The sequence below is a fragment of the Candoia aspera genome, chromosome 3 (assembly GCF_035149785.1).
Source record: "Candoia aspera isolate rCanAsp1 chromosome 3, rCanAsp1.hap2, whole genome shotgun sequence".
Lineage (NCBI taxonomy): Eukaryota > Metazoa > Chordata > Lepidosauria > Squamata > Boidae > Candoia > Candoia aspera.
In genome coordinates this window covers 190,432,863-190,447,105 of record NC_086155.1, presented here as the reverse complement: position 1 = coordinate 190,447,105, position 14,243 = coordinate 190,432,863, and the positions used below count along the sequence as shown (strand labels likewise).

Here is a 14,243-nt window from a genome sequence, read left to right as displayed (position 1 = left end):
AGCTCATCTTACCTAGAGATTATAATATTTTTTTCCATGAAAGGGAAACTGATCATTCTGAGAGACAGCAACTCTTTATTTATTTATAGCCACATGCCAAGAGCCAGCAACATGCACACATGTCTCATGTTTCTGTTTGCATTTTTATTCATGAGTATATGGGTGTCTTCTATAAATTTTTTTCAGTAAACACTGAAAGCAACAGTCAATTACTTCTAATGTGCAATCTCCTAGAATGTTTATTAAATAATACTATTGAACTCTGTGACAGTTTTATTTCTGAGAAGGCTGGGGCTTTATTGCAGGGCTGCTGAGTAATACCACATTGTGGAAAACATAAGACTCAAAGTCAAGAATGGTTACAAAAAGCAGATGTCACTGAATTCTACTGTAGGGGCAAAACCTGCCAGTACTGCTAACTTTGTAATGTTAATAGTAATAGTAGTGGTATTTCAAAAATTGGATCAGACAGTGAGTTGCTTAATGAAAGAAACAGTATTTTTTTTTTCCTGCAGAATTGACAGGCTTTATATTCAAACACATCCATTGGAAATTCCAAGCTTAAAAACAGGTTTAAGACTAAGCAGTGTACAACTCACAACAACACCTTCTCCTTCTTCTCCTTCTCCTTCTCCTTTTGTTAGCTGCCAGTTATGAGAAATGACCCAGCCTAGACAAAAGTGTGTAACTTCAATAAGAGTGGTATACAGTGTTCCAAATAAAATCTAAAATATGTACCTCAGTGAATGGAATAATTTTACTTTATTCAAGCACATCCTTAATCAGTTCTAAAAGGACGAAACTCAACTATCAGGGAATCTTAAATCAAAATAAGATTTAAATAAGTTTCAATTTGTTTAATGTCTGCCTTGTTCTGAGCATGTTGTTTTATAATTTACTCAGAGATTAATTTAGAGGAGAGCTCTTATTTTAAAGGTGGATTTATTTACGATGTACTATATCACAACAGATGCTGATGGGATCAACAGTATGATTAGATGTGAGGTAGAATTATTTCTGTTTCTGGACAGAAATAAAGTTTGGTATTGTCCAAAGTTAAAATTATATATTTGTAAGAATTCCTTTAAGTTCCCATTAGGGTGGATGAAAGCATCCTGGTAAACGGGTATTCATGATTGGCTAGGTGTATTGGATGGCTAGTTTGTGAAATGGCAACTCTAACAGACAGATAGTTTGTGAGTGCACCCAACACCATGCTCTCAAATTCCAAATAGGCCCAGAGTCTGCTCGGGCAAAACCTTGCCTCTGCCTTAGGAACATCTATGTCCTGTTATGTATTGCCTTTTTTTTTGGGGGGGGGGGTTACAAGTGGCTTGGGAAGGCTTACATTTTCTTCCAGGAAACTTCCTTAACTTATCTTAGCCTTTATATACAGTTTAGGACTAATTTAAGTAAATTCATGAAATCTCAATACAGAGTCTTATGAAATACCAAGAAAATTTGTACAGCATTGAGCATCAGAACAGACAGGAAAATATGTGTTTCATTTTAGTGCATTTTGTTTTTCTGCTTATCCAGTAAACCAAGTGTTTGGGCCATGTGGTATGAAGGAGCTTTTTGATTGCTAAGTATATTAGCATTAGGTCATTGGTCAACCCCATGTTGCAAAGTTTGTGAGATTTGTGAGACTATGGTCTCCGTTTCTCCAGTTCCTCCTTTCAGTCTTCTGCTGAGCTGAAAAATCAGTTTTTCATCACCTATATTCAAAACATATTTGTCTTAGAGGAATACCTCCATCCCCTTTTGCTGAAGATCTGTGTGTTTGTACATGAGCCATCTGATTACCTACAGACCATTTTTGACCTCAGACACAGTAATTCATAAGTATGTAACTTCTGGCATCTTCAGAAGTAGGTAGATAAAAGATAAAATGAACTATTGGTATAAAAACAATGTTGCTTTTCTGCTTTCTCCTGCAGTCCTTAAATCAAGTCACATCCGGCTCTTATCATATTCTTACTGCTGCTGAAATAGTTCATGCTTCATTGTAAATTATGACATTTGATACTAAAGATTTAAATACCAAGCTGATAGGGGCAGGAAGCCCTAGTGAGATTAAAACCAAAATCATGCATTTCATTGCTTCAACTCGTAGTGAATCACATCCTATGTAGTTTCATCCTTGATTGGCAACTCCAGAGAAATGTTATCAAAATAGCAAAAACAGCTCCTTCATCTGCAAACACTCCAGTGATCATGGCATCTAGTTGGCAGCATGTGCTTATTATCCACTGGAGAAGTTACATGGTCTCTGGACATTTTATGTCTTTTTCTTTTTTTTGGTGCCTTTGAGTTTTGACTCCCAGCAATGGCCTGGACAAATCTCTGCAATTTTCTTGGCAAGATTTCAGAAGTGGCTTGTCATTGCCTTCTTTCTAGGGCTGAGAGAGAATGACTGGCCCAAGGTTACCCAGCTGGCTTTGTTCCTAAGGCAGGACTAGAACTCACGATCTCCCAGTTTTTAGCCTGGTGCCATTACACCAACCTGGCTCTCATTTTAGTTTGTTAAAATATATTATCTTGTTCTATAGCTTAAACCCTGAACATCTGATGGGAATTGCATATACATGGATGTAATTTAGCTAAGGTGCAAAATATTTAAATAATTTTGCAACATGTCTACATGATATTGACTTCTATGGTTGCAGCTTTCCCCACGAACAGAATCAGTGATATCCATGAAAGTAACTCATCCTTGTTGTAAACCACCCAGAGTCCCCACTTTTTGGGGGAAATGGGTGGTGGCAAAAGTAAATAAATAAATAAATAAAAATTAAACTCATGCTGCCCTTTCTACAAACAAGTAAATATTATGCATTTATCTGCATTCATCTCTTACTCATGAGGAGCACCAAGTTTTATTTTAACATCATGACTAAATCTATCTATCTAAACTATTCTGTATAAAAGAGCGTATAAAAATCTACTATGCATATTTCATGAGTAAAATGGAATATACAAAACTGTACAGTTTATTTTGCACCAAAAGCTGAATTTGGCCATGGAGTGTGTGCAGAGATCCACCCAGTGTACATGTGACCCCTGTATGAAAGCTAAATTTGCATCAGTGTACATTAAAAACCAAAAAACAGTAGAAGCAGGTTGACACAGTAAGATATAATGTCAAAGAGTTGGGTAGGTCATTGAGAAAGAGGCTAGTACAGAAGTTTGCCACCTTATTCAGACAGAGTGCTGAACTGAGGTCCATGTTGTGCTGCCAGGCCTAGTTTAGAAGTCTAATACTCCATTAGTATGAAGAGAACAAAGTAAAGGCTTGTAGCTGGACACAGGAAACAGGCTGAGAGAAGAGAAAGTGAAGGAAGCCCCAACAACCTGGCTATATCAAAAGAGCTCTGATAGGTACTGAGTTTCAATGAGATGATAAAAGTGACTCATAAAGATCAGCCTGTTACTCATGTCACTGTCAAAGATCACATTACTCACACTACCTCTTTCCTTCTCCAAAAAGGAAGTAAAGGGGTAGTACATTGCATGTAACAACCGCAGAAACAAACTGTATCTATGAAGTTCTTCATAGGGCTGTGGCTTCCATTGGCAAATACAGCAGTGTCCACGAGTTCAGGAGAACTCCAACAATATCAATCTTCTCCTTTTGAGGAGTGCCAGACCATCCAGATTAACAGTTGGAATAGACTGTAATGGAATGTGAGGATGACCTTGGAAGATGGGGGAAGAAATGCTGCCTAGGGAATGATTTGATAAAAGAGGGAGGAGTCTGCAACTGAGCAATGGGCAGAGAAAGGACATGACCTAATTGGTTAGGCAGTACATAGGGATGGCAGGAGATCTGTACTTTCAGACTTGAACAGTTCTGTTAATGTAGCCTAACAATAAAGTAGAAGTAGCTCATCTGGTTGTGTTTCCTGTCTGGTTTACCTGGGAGGACTGACATAGACACAGAGCCAGATGGTTTCTCAACAAACAGCAATTCTGTCTTGTTAGATTGAGCTCCAGCCTGTCTGATCCCATCCAGGTCCTTCAGAGTCCAAACCCCAGTCAAGATTTCCATAGCCCAGCCTAGAATGGAATGTATAGCTGGACATCACCGACATACTGATGATACTCACCCTGAACTGATGAACAACTCTTCCTCATGGTTTTATGATGATGTTAAAAAGTAGAGATGTGAAGACCAAATCCTTCAGATTCCTACAATAAAGTATCCATCAGACTGCCATTTCCTCCTCCCCACAACAATTGGTATTGCCCACTTACAGAGGAGCAGAACCACTGCAGAACAGTGGCCCCAACCACTAAACCCTTACAGCTGCTAAGAAGTATAGCTTGGTTGATAGTATTGAATGCTGCTGAGAGGTCAAGTAGGACCAGGAGGTCCTGACAATGGTCATCTGCTGGAGTGATCAATACAATCCATTCTGCATGCATGCAGAAGGTTGGTGATAGACCAATTGTTGTTGTTTATTCGTTTAGTCGCTTCCGACTCTTCGTGACTTCATGGACCAGCCCACGCCAGAGCTTCCTGTCGGTTGTCAACACCCCCAGCTCCCCCAGGGACGAGTCCGTCACCTCTAGAATATCATCCATCCATCTTGCCCTTGGTCGGCCCCTCTTCCTTTTGCCTTCCACTCTCCCTACCATCAGCATCTTCTCCAGGGTGTCCTGTCTTCTCATTATGTGGCCAAAGTATTTCAGTTTTGCCTTTAATATCATTCCCTCAAGTGAGCAGTCTGGCTTTATTTCCTGGAGGATGGACTGGTTGGATCTTCTTGCAGTCCAAGGCACTCTCAGAATTTTCCTCCAACACCACAGTTCAAAAGCATCGATCTTCCTTCGCTCAGCCTTCCTTATGGTCCAGCTCTCGCAGCCATATGTTACTACAGGGAACACCATTGCTTTAACTATGCGGGCCTTTGTTGTCAGTGTGATGTCTCTGCTCTTAACTATTTTATCGAGATTTGTCATTGCTCTTCTTCCAAGGATTAAGCGTCTTCTGATTTCCTGACTGCAGTCAGCATCTGCAGTAATCTTTGCACCTAGGAATACAAAGTCTTTCACTGCTTCTACATTTTCTCCCTCTATTTGCCAGTTATCAATCAAGCTGGTTGCCATAATCTTGGTTTTTTTGAGGTTTAGCTGCAAACCAGCTTTTGCACTTTCTTCTTTCACCTTCATCATAAGGCTCCTCAGTTCCTCTTCACTTTCAGCCATCAAGGTGGTATCATCTGCATATCTGAGATTGTTAATGTTTCTTCCAGAGATTTTAACTCCAGCCTTGGATTCCTCAAGGCCAGCTTGTCGCATGATGTGTTCTGCATACAAGTTGAATAGGTAGGGTGAGAGTATACAGCCCTGCCGTACTCCTTTCCCAATCTTAAACCAGTCTGTTGTTCCGTGGTCTGTTCTTACTGTTGCTACTTGGTCGTTATACAGATTCTTCAGGAGGCATACAAGATGACTTGGTATCCCCATACCACTAAGAACTTGCCACAATTTGTTATGGTCCACACAGTCAAAGGCTTTAGAATAGTCAATAAAACAGAAATAGATGTTTTTCTGAAACTCCCTGGCTTTTTCCATTATCCAGCGGATATTGGCAATTTGGTCTCTAGTTCCTCTGCCTTTTCTAAACCCAGCTTGTACATCTGGCAATTCTCGCTCCATGAACTGCTGAAGTCTACCTTGCAGGATCTTGAGCATTACCTTACTGGCATGTGAAATGAGTGCCACTGTTCGATAGTTTGAACATTCTTTAGTGTTTCCCTTTTTTGGTATGGGGATATAAGTTGATTTTTTCCAGTCTGATGGCCATTCTTGTGTTTTCCAAATTTGCTGGCATATAGCATGCATTACCTTGACAGCATCATCTTGCAAGATTTTGAACAGTTCAGCTGGGATGCCGTCGTCTCCTGTTGCCTTGTTATTAGCAATGCTTCTTAAGGCCCACTCAACCTCACTCTTCAGGATGTCTGGCTCTAGCTCACCGACCACACCGTCAAAGCTATCCCCAATATTGTTATCCTTCCTATACAGGTTTTCTGTATATTCTTGCCACCTTTTCTTGATCTCTTCTTCTTCTGTTAGGTCCTTGCCATCTTTGTTTTTGATCATACCCATTTTTGCCTGGAATTTACCTCCAATGTTTCTAATTTTCTGGAAGAGGTCTCTTGTCCTTCCTATTCTATTGTCTTCTTCCACTTCCGCGCATTGCTTGTTTAAAAATAATTCCTTATCTCTTCTGGCTAACCTCTGGAATTTTGCATTTAATTGGGCATATCTCCCCCTATCACTGTTGCCTTTTGCTTTCCTTCTTTCTTGGGCTACTTCTAGTGTCTCAGCAGACAGCCATTTTGCCTTCTTGGTTTTCTCTTTCTTTGGGATGTATTTTGTTGCCGCCTCCTGAACAATGCTGCCAACTTCTGTCCATAGTTCTTCCGGGACCCTATCTACTAAGTCCAGTCCCTTAAATCTATTCTTCACCTCCACTGCATATTCCTTAGGAATATTAGTGAGCTCATATCTAGCTGATCTGTGGGTCTTCCCTAATCTCTTTAGTCTGATCCTAAATTGTGCAAGAAGAAGTTCGTGATCTGAACTACAGTCAGCTCCAGGCCTTGTTTTTACCGACTGTACAGATGTCCGCCACCTTTGGCTGCAAAGGATGTAATCAATCTGATTTCGGTGTTGTCCATCTGGTGAAGTCCATGTATAAAGCCGTCTCTTAGGTTGTTGGAAGAGAGTGTTTGTTATGCAGAGTGAATTGTCTTGGCAAAATTCTATCAGCCTGTGTCCTGCTTCGTTTTGTTCTCCCAGGCCATACTTACCTGTAATTCGAGGTGTCATTTGACTGCCCACCTTAGCATTCCAGTCTCCTGTGATGAAAATAACATCTCTTTTAGGCGTGTTGTCCAGTAGGTGCTGCAGATCCTCATAGAACTGCTCTACTTCAGCTTCTTCAGCATTTGTGGTTGGGGCGTATATTTGGATCACTGTGATGTTAGATGGCTTGCTCTGAATTCGAATTGAGATCATTCTGTCATTTTTTGGGTTGTATCCAAGCACTGCTTTAGCCACTTTACTATTAATTATGAAGGCTACTCCATTTCTTCTGTGGTCCTCTTGTCCGCAGTAGTAGATCTGGTGGTCATTTGATGTGAAGTGGCCCATTCCAGTCCATTTCAGTTCACTGATGCCCAGAATGTCTATCTTTAATCTTGACATCTCACCAATAACCACATCCAATTTGCCCTGGCTCATAGATCTTACATTCCAGGTTCCGATGGTGTGTTGATCCTTAGAACATCGGATTCGCCGTTCACCACCAGCACCGTCGGCCGCTAGCCGTCCTTCCGGCTTTGAGCTAGCTGCGTCATCACGTCTGGGGCTAGTTGAGCTCATCCTCTGTTCCTCCCCAGTAGCATTTTGACCATCTTCCGACCTGGGGGTCTCATCTTCCGATGGTATACCGACATATCTCTGGTTGTACTGATCCATTTAGTTTTCACGGCAAGAATACTGAGGTGGGTTGCCATTACCTTCCCCAGGGATCGCATTTAGTCTGACCTCTCTGTCATGACCTTCCCGTCTTGGGTGGCCCTTCACGGTTTAGCTCATGGCATCATTGAGGTGCTCAAGCTCCAGCACCACGACAAGGTAACGATCCTTTGCTGAAGATAGACCAATAGTTGTCCAATTTAGCTCAATCAAGGAAAGGATTTTTCAGGATGAGCTGCACTGCTACCTCCTTTTGGACACCTAAGGATGGATTACCCACTTTCATATCCTGTTACTCACACACCTCCCAAGCCATCCAAAGGTGTGAGGATGGACATGGATCTATGCACTAAGAGGCAAAGCTTTTGTTAAAGAACACTTATCCATTTCATCATAATTCCCAGGGCTGAAATAAATCTCATTTCAAGATGTTGCCCTAGTCACCACTTCAGTTCCAGGAGCTATCCCAAGGCCCTGTGGAACATTCCATTTGGTTTCTTTTCTACATGAATTTTTGTGTTATATATCATCCCAGCAGCAATTATGCAGTATATTATGTGAGAAGTCCAGTCAGGTTCAATGCTGTTTGATGTTTCATCAGACCAGCCTTATCTGGAAGAAAATTCAATTCCATTCCCCTATTTTGGATATCATAAGCCAATCTATCTATGGTTACTATATTACATATGTGTGTGTGTGTGTGTGTGTGTGTGTGGGCATGTGTTAACAATTAGCTTTTCAATACTGAAGACTGAGTACTAGTTGCATGATTCTAGCTCTATCCATGCAAAACAAGGAAAACAAAATGTAACAAGAAATAATGTGTTTTCCACTTACAATATGAAGCATCATTGGTAATCTGCAAGACAGCACAAAATGAGGGTTTGTATAACTGATTTTTTTACAAGGGAAATCACCCTTTGTTTCTGAAATACTAAAAGTGCATGTGTGCATAAAAGAACTCTATCACACTATGGACAAGATGCTCTTTCTTACTAAAATTTTCACTCTTAACAATAATAGTGAAACAATCTAATATAGAAAATTTATATCCTTGAAGAGATTTCCCAGGTGCGATTTCTGTATAGTTTATAGTGTTTCTTAGGCATAGAAAACATGCTATATATTCTGGTATTGGGTATCAATCACACCATGTGCTTTCCTGTCCTTGGATACTTATTAGAGAGCTAGTGTGATGCAATAACAAAAGTGGTAAGTTTTAGATGTGGGCTAATTAACTCTTGATAGGCAGTGAGATTAGTTTTTCCTCCTTTTTTTATTGCTGTCTTTTATCTTCTGAATTCTCTCACAGGTGGGAAATCGAGGTTTAAAACTGTACAAAGCAATACATCTTCCTGGATCACTTTGAGACAATTTCTTTCTCGCATGCTAATGCCTAGCCTATCTCATGAGATGGTAAATAGGATAACATGGGAGACAACCATATATATTATTCTCCTTGGAACAAAATATAATAAAGTTTCTGGAAAATATGCTCTGAATGATCTTGCATACCTGATTGATTGATTGATTGATTGATTGATTGATTGATTGATGGCTAGATTTGTAAGGTTGTCCATCTGTAACAATATGACTCTGGATGGTGTAAAGCATGAAAACAAACAGCAAACCAAAAACCAGAAATCCCCAAACCTTATCAGCTGCCCTGGCTAGTGACCATTTGCAAATACGACAGTAATAAACAGTAATAAATGATCCATTTTCCAACCCCTGCATTTACAACAACAAAAGCCTTCAGTGTGAAACTGACTAAGATCTGGTCAGTTTCAGGCAGCAGCTATTTGCTGGCGTGGGTTCTGTGATTAAGGTCACAGAGTTTAGCTTGTTAGCTTGGGGTTAGCACTTTTTAGGGACCTGCTGCCCTGAAGAGAAAAGCAGTTGAGGAAGAGAGACCTTGTTTAAACAGTCTCTCCACCCTGAAACAGTACAAAAAAAAAAAAAAGGAGGGGGGAAGGGTCAGGCACAGGACACTGTACAAGATAATTTTATCTGAATGAGATGGCAGCAACCAGCAATCTTCGCAGCATCTCTCTCTCTCTGTCATGTGGTTTGCTTAGCAACCGTGTTGCTTAGTGACCATTTCGCTGGAACCAGTTTCAGTCACTAAACAAGGACTACCTGCAACATTAAATCTTGTACTAAATAAATAAATAAATAAATAAATAAAATCCAAAATATAAAATGGCGACCAAGCATCATAGCATAACCACCAAAAGGGGACTCCACTCAGCTGGCCCCTAATGCCTGGGGGAAAGCCAGGTCTTGCTTTTCTAAAGGCAAGCAGATTTGGGGCCTGCAGTACATTGGGAGGTGGGGGGAGATCATTCCAGAAAACAGGAGCAACTGCATTAATCTCTTAATGATGAATTGGGATTTTTTTTTTTTTTAGGTCACCAGACATAATAGGTCATGGAAGCAGAGTACCTTTTGGCTTGCAAGCTACTCAGTGATACATTATTAAATGATGTGCAAGTATGACTGAATCACAGGTTGGGATCATATACTGAACTAAGCCATAAGTGATTTGGTTGGATTTAGCATGTTGTGGGAAACCAGCCATTGTGGTTTATTCAGCAAACCTTGTTCAAGTGAATCATGGCTCACTATGATGTATGAACCAAATCACAATGTCTGAGCATTTTCCTAGCTGGGAGGATCCTGGTTTCAGGTGGATGAATGAATCTGATTCTTATTTGTTCTTATTCTTATTTCCATCTACTTATTTTTTCAACTTTAAATTTGCCCTGCCCTATTTCTATATCTGTTTTTAATTAAAAAAACTTTCTGAAAATTCATATACATTTTTGGATATAGTTCTTTGTTATAAATATTTTTGTTTGCACTTTTACTGGCATGGAGGGTTTTTTACAAGCCATTTTCTTGGTAGGGGAACCTATTTTGCCATTTTTCTTGAAGGGAAATCTTGCAAAGTCCAGCTTTGTATCCTGACACCATCATAAGTGGAATTAGTAGGAATGATCACATACAGATCTTGGTAGTCATTCATATCCATGCAACACCCTCCCTAGAGAAGCTCATCTTCTCATTTCCTTACATCCTGTAGATGCCATAATAATGTTTGTATCTCATAACATTGTTGTATGGACATCATATAATCACATCATGCAATTCATGCAAAATACATAATTCATTTAATTTGCATTGTCATGTCACAATATACCTGACTTTACTTGTCCTCCTTGCCACCCCCACAGATCCTTACTGAACTCTAGTGAAGCTAGATCTAATAAATGTCTTATGGATAGCCTTCAGTTCTAGTTATCTCTTTCTCCTAATTTCATTTGCACTGCTGATTTGCTTATTGATTTCCTTTCCTTCTATGCCTTCTATGCCATTCTTTGGCACTGCTGACGTTTGTTTAAATCTTTGCTGTTTTTATTTTACATATGTATTCCAATTTTCTTGTAACACTGACTTGAAGGGCTTTTCAGGAAGGAAAGCTGCCGAGTTTTTACTCCCTATCAGTATAAATAAAATACTTTTCTGCGGCCTTTGTTTTTTTCTTGTTCTGTAGCTTGAGAACTACATTGTGGAAAACATGAAGTCAGAAATGGCTCAGCTGCAGCAGAACGCTGTCCAGAACCACACGGCCACCATGCTGGAAATAGGAACCAGCCTTCTCAGCCAGACAGCAGAACAGACAAGAAAGCTTACAGATGTTGAAACACAGGTATGTGGTCACAGTTACATTCACCAGAACATTGACTATGGTAAAATAATTTCCCTTCTCTTTTCCTGAATAATCCTTTTTTGCTGAAGTAGCCAAGAAGGTGATCAGTTCAAACATGAGCTACATATATTCTCATATATTGGAAGGTGATCAGTTCCTGATTAAAAACACTTTGAGGGCTTACTAACAGTAGAAATGTCAGGGACAATAAATTCCTAGTGGTTGTCTGTATTTGGTCTAAATAATGCATTGACTCTTTAGCCTAGCTGGGTAGATCTCCTTACTTTATATTTTTATAGGGCTTCTCAGTCATCCTTGGAACTAATTCCATAGATGAGCTTACATATTGAAGGGTGTACAATACTTGGCTGGCATTTGCTTGAAGTCAGCTGAGAACTTATTCTCACTGAAGTAATCAACTAACCAGACTGAGAGACCATCAGGAATATCTGCCAGATATGTTTAAAAACAAGTCAAGATGACAGCTACAACAATGTGAACAAAGTTCTTCCCATTGTTTATGTGCATCACAATGCTAGAAAAGCTAGCATTGATAGGAAAATCTAGAATCCTACCTCCTACAGATGAGTGGTTTTCCTGCATTGTTCTGTGGATTTGCTCTGTCTGTTTTCAATTGGTCCATAATTCTGTTTAATGTCAAAATGTCTAAAACTAATATCCAAGTAGGTGGTGGAGAAAATATGTCTTACTTTCTGATGAATCATCTTTTTTAAGGGCCTAATATAGTTTAAAGATAAAGAGACATCAGAAGTGAAAGTAGAGCTTATAATCGGATTGAAAGAAATGACAGCACACACACACAAAAATACAGTACACACAGATGTACTACTACAATTGTTGATATACTGCTTTAATGATGCAGAGAGTTTCTTTTGCACACTGCTAAAGCAGTACTCAAAGTCTTGATGAACTAGCATTTCATCACATCAAAATTACCTTTTTGCTATGGTTCCTTAATAAAACAAATATGCACTAGGAAAGCCCCACTTATGTGCAAAAATATTTATGAAGTCATAAGTACAAGCAGATCAAGATTATTTTGATGCAGTTTTTTATGTGTCTCAAATCCTGTGGCACTGCAGAGTGATAACTAGATAGCAAAAGAATGGAAGGAACTGAAAGCTGAAGCAAAGATGTTATGCACTTTGATTTTCCCATCCCCACCAGTCCTGAGACACTAATGTGGGCATAATGTGTTCAGGAATGCCTAGGATAAATCACATGGAGGCTACTTAATTGACAGTCATCTAAATCCAATAGCCAATATTCATCACCTAGATGAGAGTTGGGACTTAGTTGTAAATTGCTTTAGATGTTGCTATGGTAAATCTAAGCTTCCATGTTTTAGATTATCCAGAATTTAAGACTGATTGTATCAGTACCAGGTACAAACCGATAGAGGTGTAAATCAGAAATAAGTCAACTCAAGAAGGTTGATAAAGGGTAAGTGGGTATAGGATCACAGCCTAAAGCTTGGCAGAGTGTCTTAGGCTGCTAGTGTTAAAGAAGACAGCTCAATTTTGTTGCCTTTTCTGGTTGTAATTGACTCACTGCTATATAAAAGGCTAAGAAGCCCAGACAACATCTAGTTAATTCCAGGACATGCTGGGAACCCATCAGAAACAGGACTTGTGTCAGAAGGGAAGAGAAAGATAACTCCTTAATATCAGCATTTCAAATTCTGAAACATGTCCATTGGCCTAAACTCATTGAACATCCTTTGATTCTTGTTTGTCCTTTGATTTTATCTATCAGTTCATAATTCATAATTCCTCACAATTCTTTTCTCTTCTACTCACAGTTCTGAGCATATGGTATCTAACAGTTGTTGTACTTTAGACTGTCTGCTTTAAACAAATATATCTGTAATCATTACAGGGGCAATTAACTGTACCAGCCGAGTGTATGAGATGAATGAATATACATACACACACACACACACACATACGCATACACACACTGTATATTCATTCATTCTTCAAGCCTTGAACCATATTTGCAGTATCCTTTCCCATAATTATTACTTAAATGTATATCAACTTATAGAGTAACCAAGATCAGTTACACAAGGGGGAAAAACAATTAATTCAGTCTAACTGGAGATCGTGTACACATGGTGATGACAATATAGCCTTGCTTAAGCTCTCAGCTTCTTTGTTTTGCATAGAAGGTCTAATAAAATTTCATATGAAATGGCCTTAGCTTATAGGTAATGGGATATTAATGCAGGAAATCTCTGGAGCAAAAATCTTGCATTTTTTTGCATTTATATCACAATGAAGAAATAGAGACTACATTATAGATTTACATTGTATTAAAAGGAATCAAGCATATCAAAGCTCACCCATTGCCTTGAATCTCTTCTATGTCTAGTTCTTACATTACTGCTGGGGTGTGGCTGCTAGTTCTCCTGTTGTAACCCTACAGTCCTAATATTCAGTGGGAGAACAGGCCTTTAGTTTAATGACTTTCTAGGGGACTTTCTCACTATCTGAAGAGAAGTTTAGCCATGTTTGATACATAAGACATGGATATGTGGCTCTATTGCCCTCTTTAAGGTTTTTTAAACTAATGCATGAAGACTAAATTGGGCAAAAGATAAGTACATGCTAGTGTTCCAACTTTGTCCACATCTCGACATCAATGTGTTGTGTGACAACATCTGAAAGTGAATTATATTAAAAGGTCTTCAGCACAAATACAGGTGTCTGGACAAGGTTGCAGACAAGGTTGCAAAATAAAGATTTTTACATTTTAAGCGAAGACAAATAGATCTTACCACATTATAAAGTCCAAGATAGTAAGGGCTACGGCAAGCCAAATATGAGGACATAAAGGGTAAGTAGGACCTGCTTGTATCATTCCAATCACTATTTATCATAGCTATCATAGATTTCTTAAGAAAAGTTAATATTAACTTTGCTACTGCTCTTCAGTCATGTGATGTTGGATAGCTAGTATACTGTGTGGTCATACTAGAGCATGTGCATTAACTAACCATTACCCATTTTCAGAC

General features: G+C 39.2%; 1 protein-coding gene across 3 annotated transcripts in view; it reads left to right on the top strand.

Moving 5' to 3' along the window:
* The window catches only part of ANGPT1 (angiopoietin 1), a 148,756-nt gene that overhangs the window by 63,039 nt on the left and 71,474 nt on the right, over nt 1-14,243 (top strand). For all 3 annotated transcript variants that reach the window (XM_063300267.1, XM_063300268.1, XM_063300269.1), the window contains exon 2: nt 11,051-11,206. In XM_063300267.1, the coding sequence (XP_063156337.1) occupies nt 11,051-11,206 (156 nt within the window). The remainder of the gene's footprint in view (nt 1-11,050; nt 11,207-14,243) is intronic.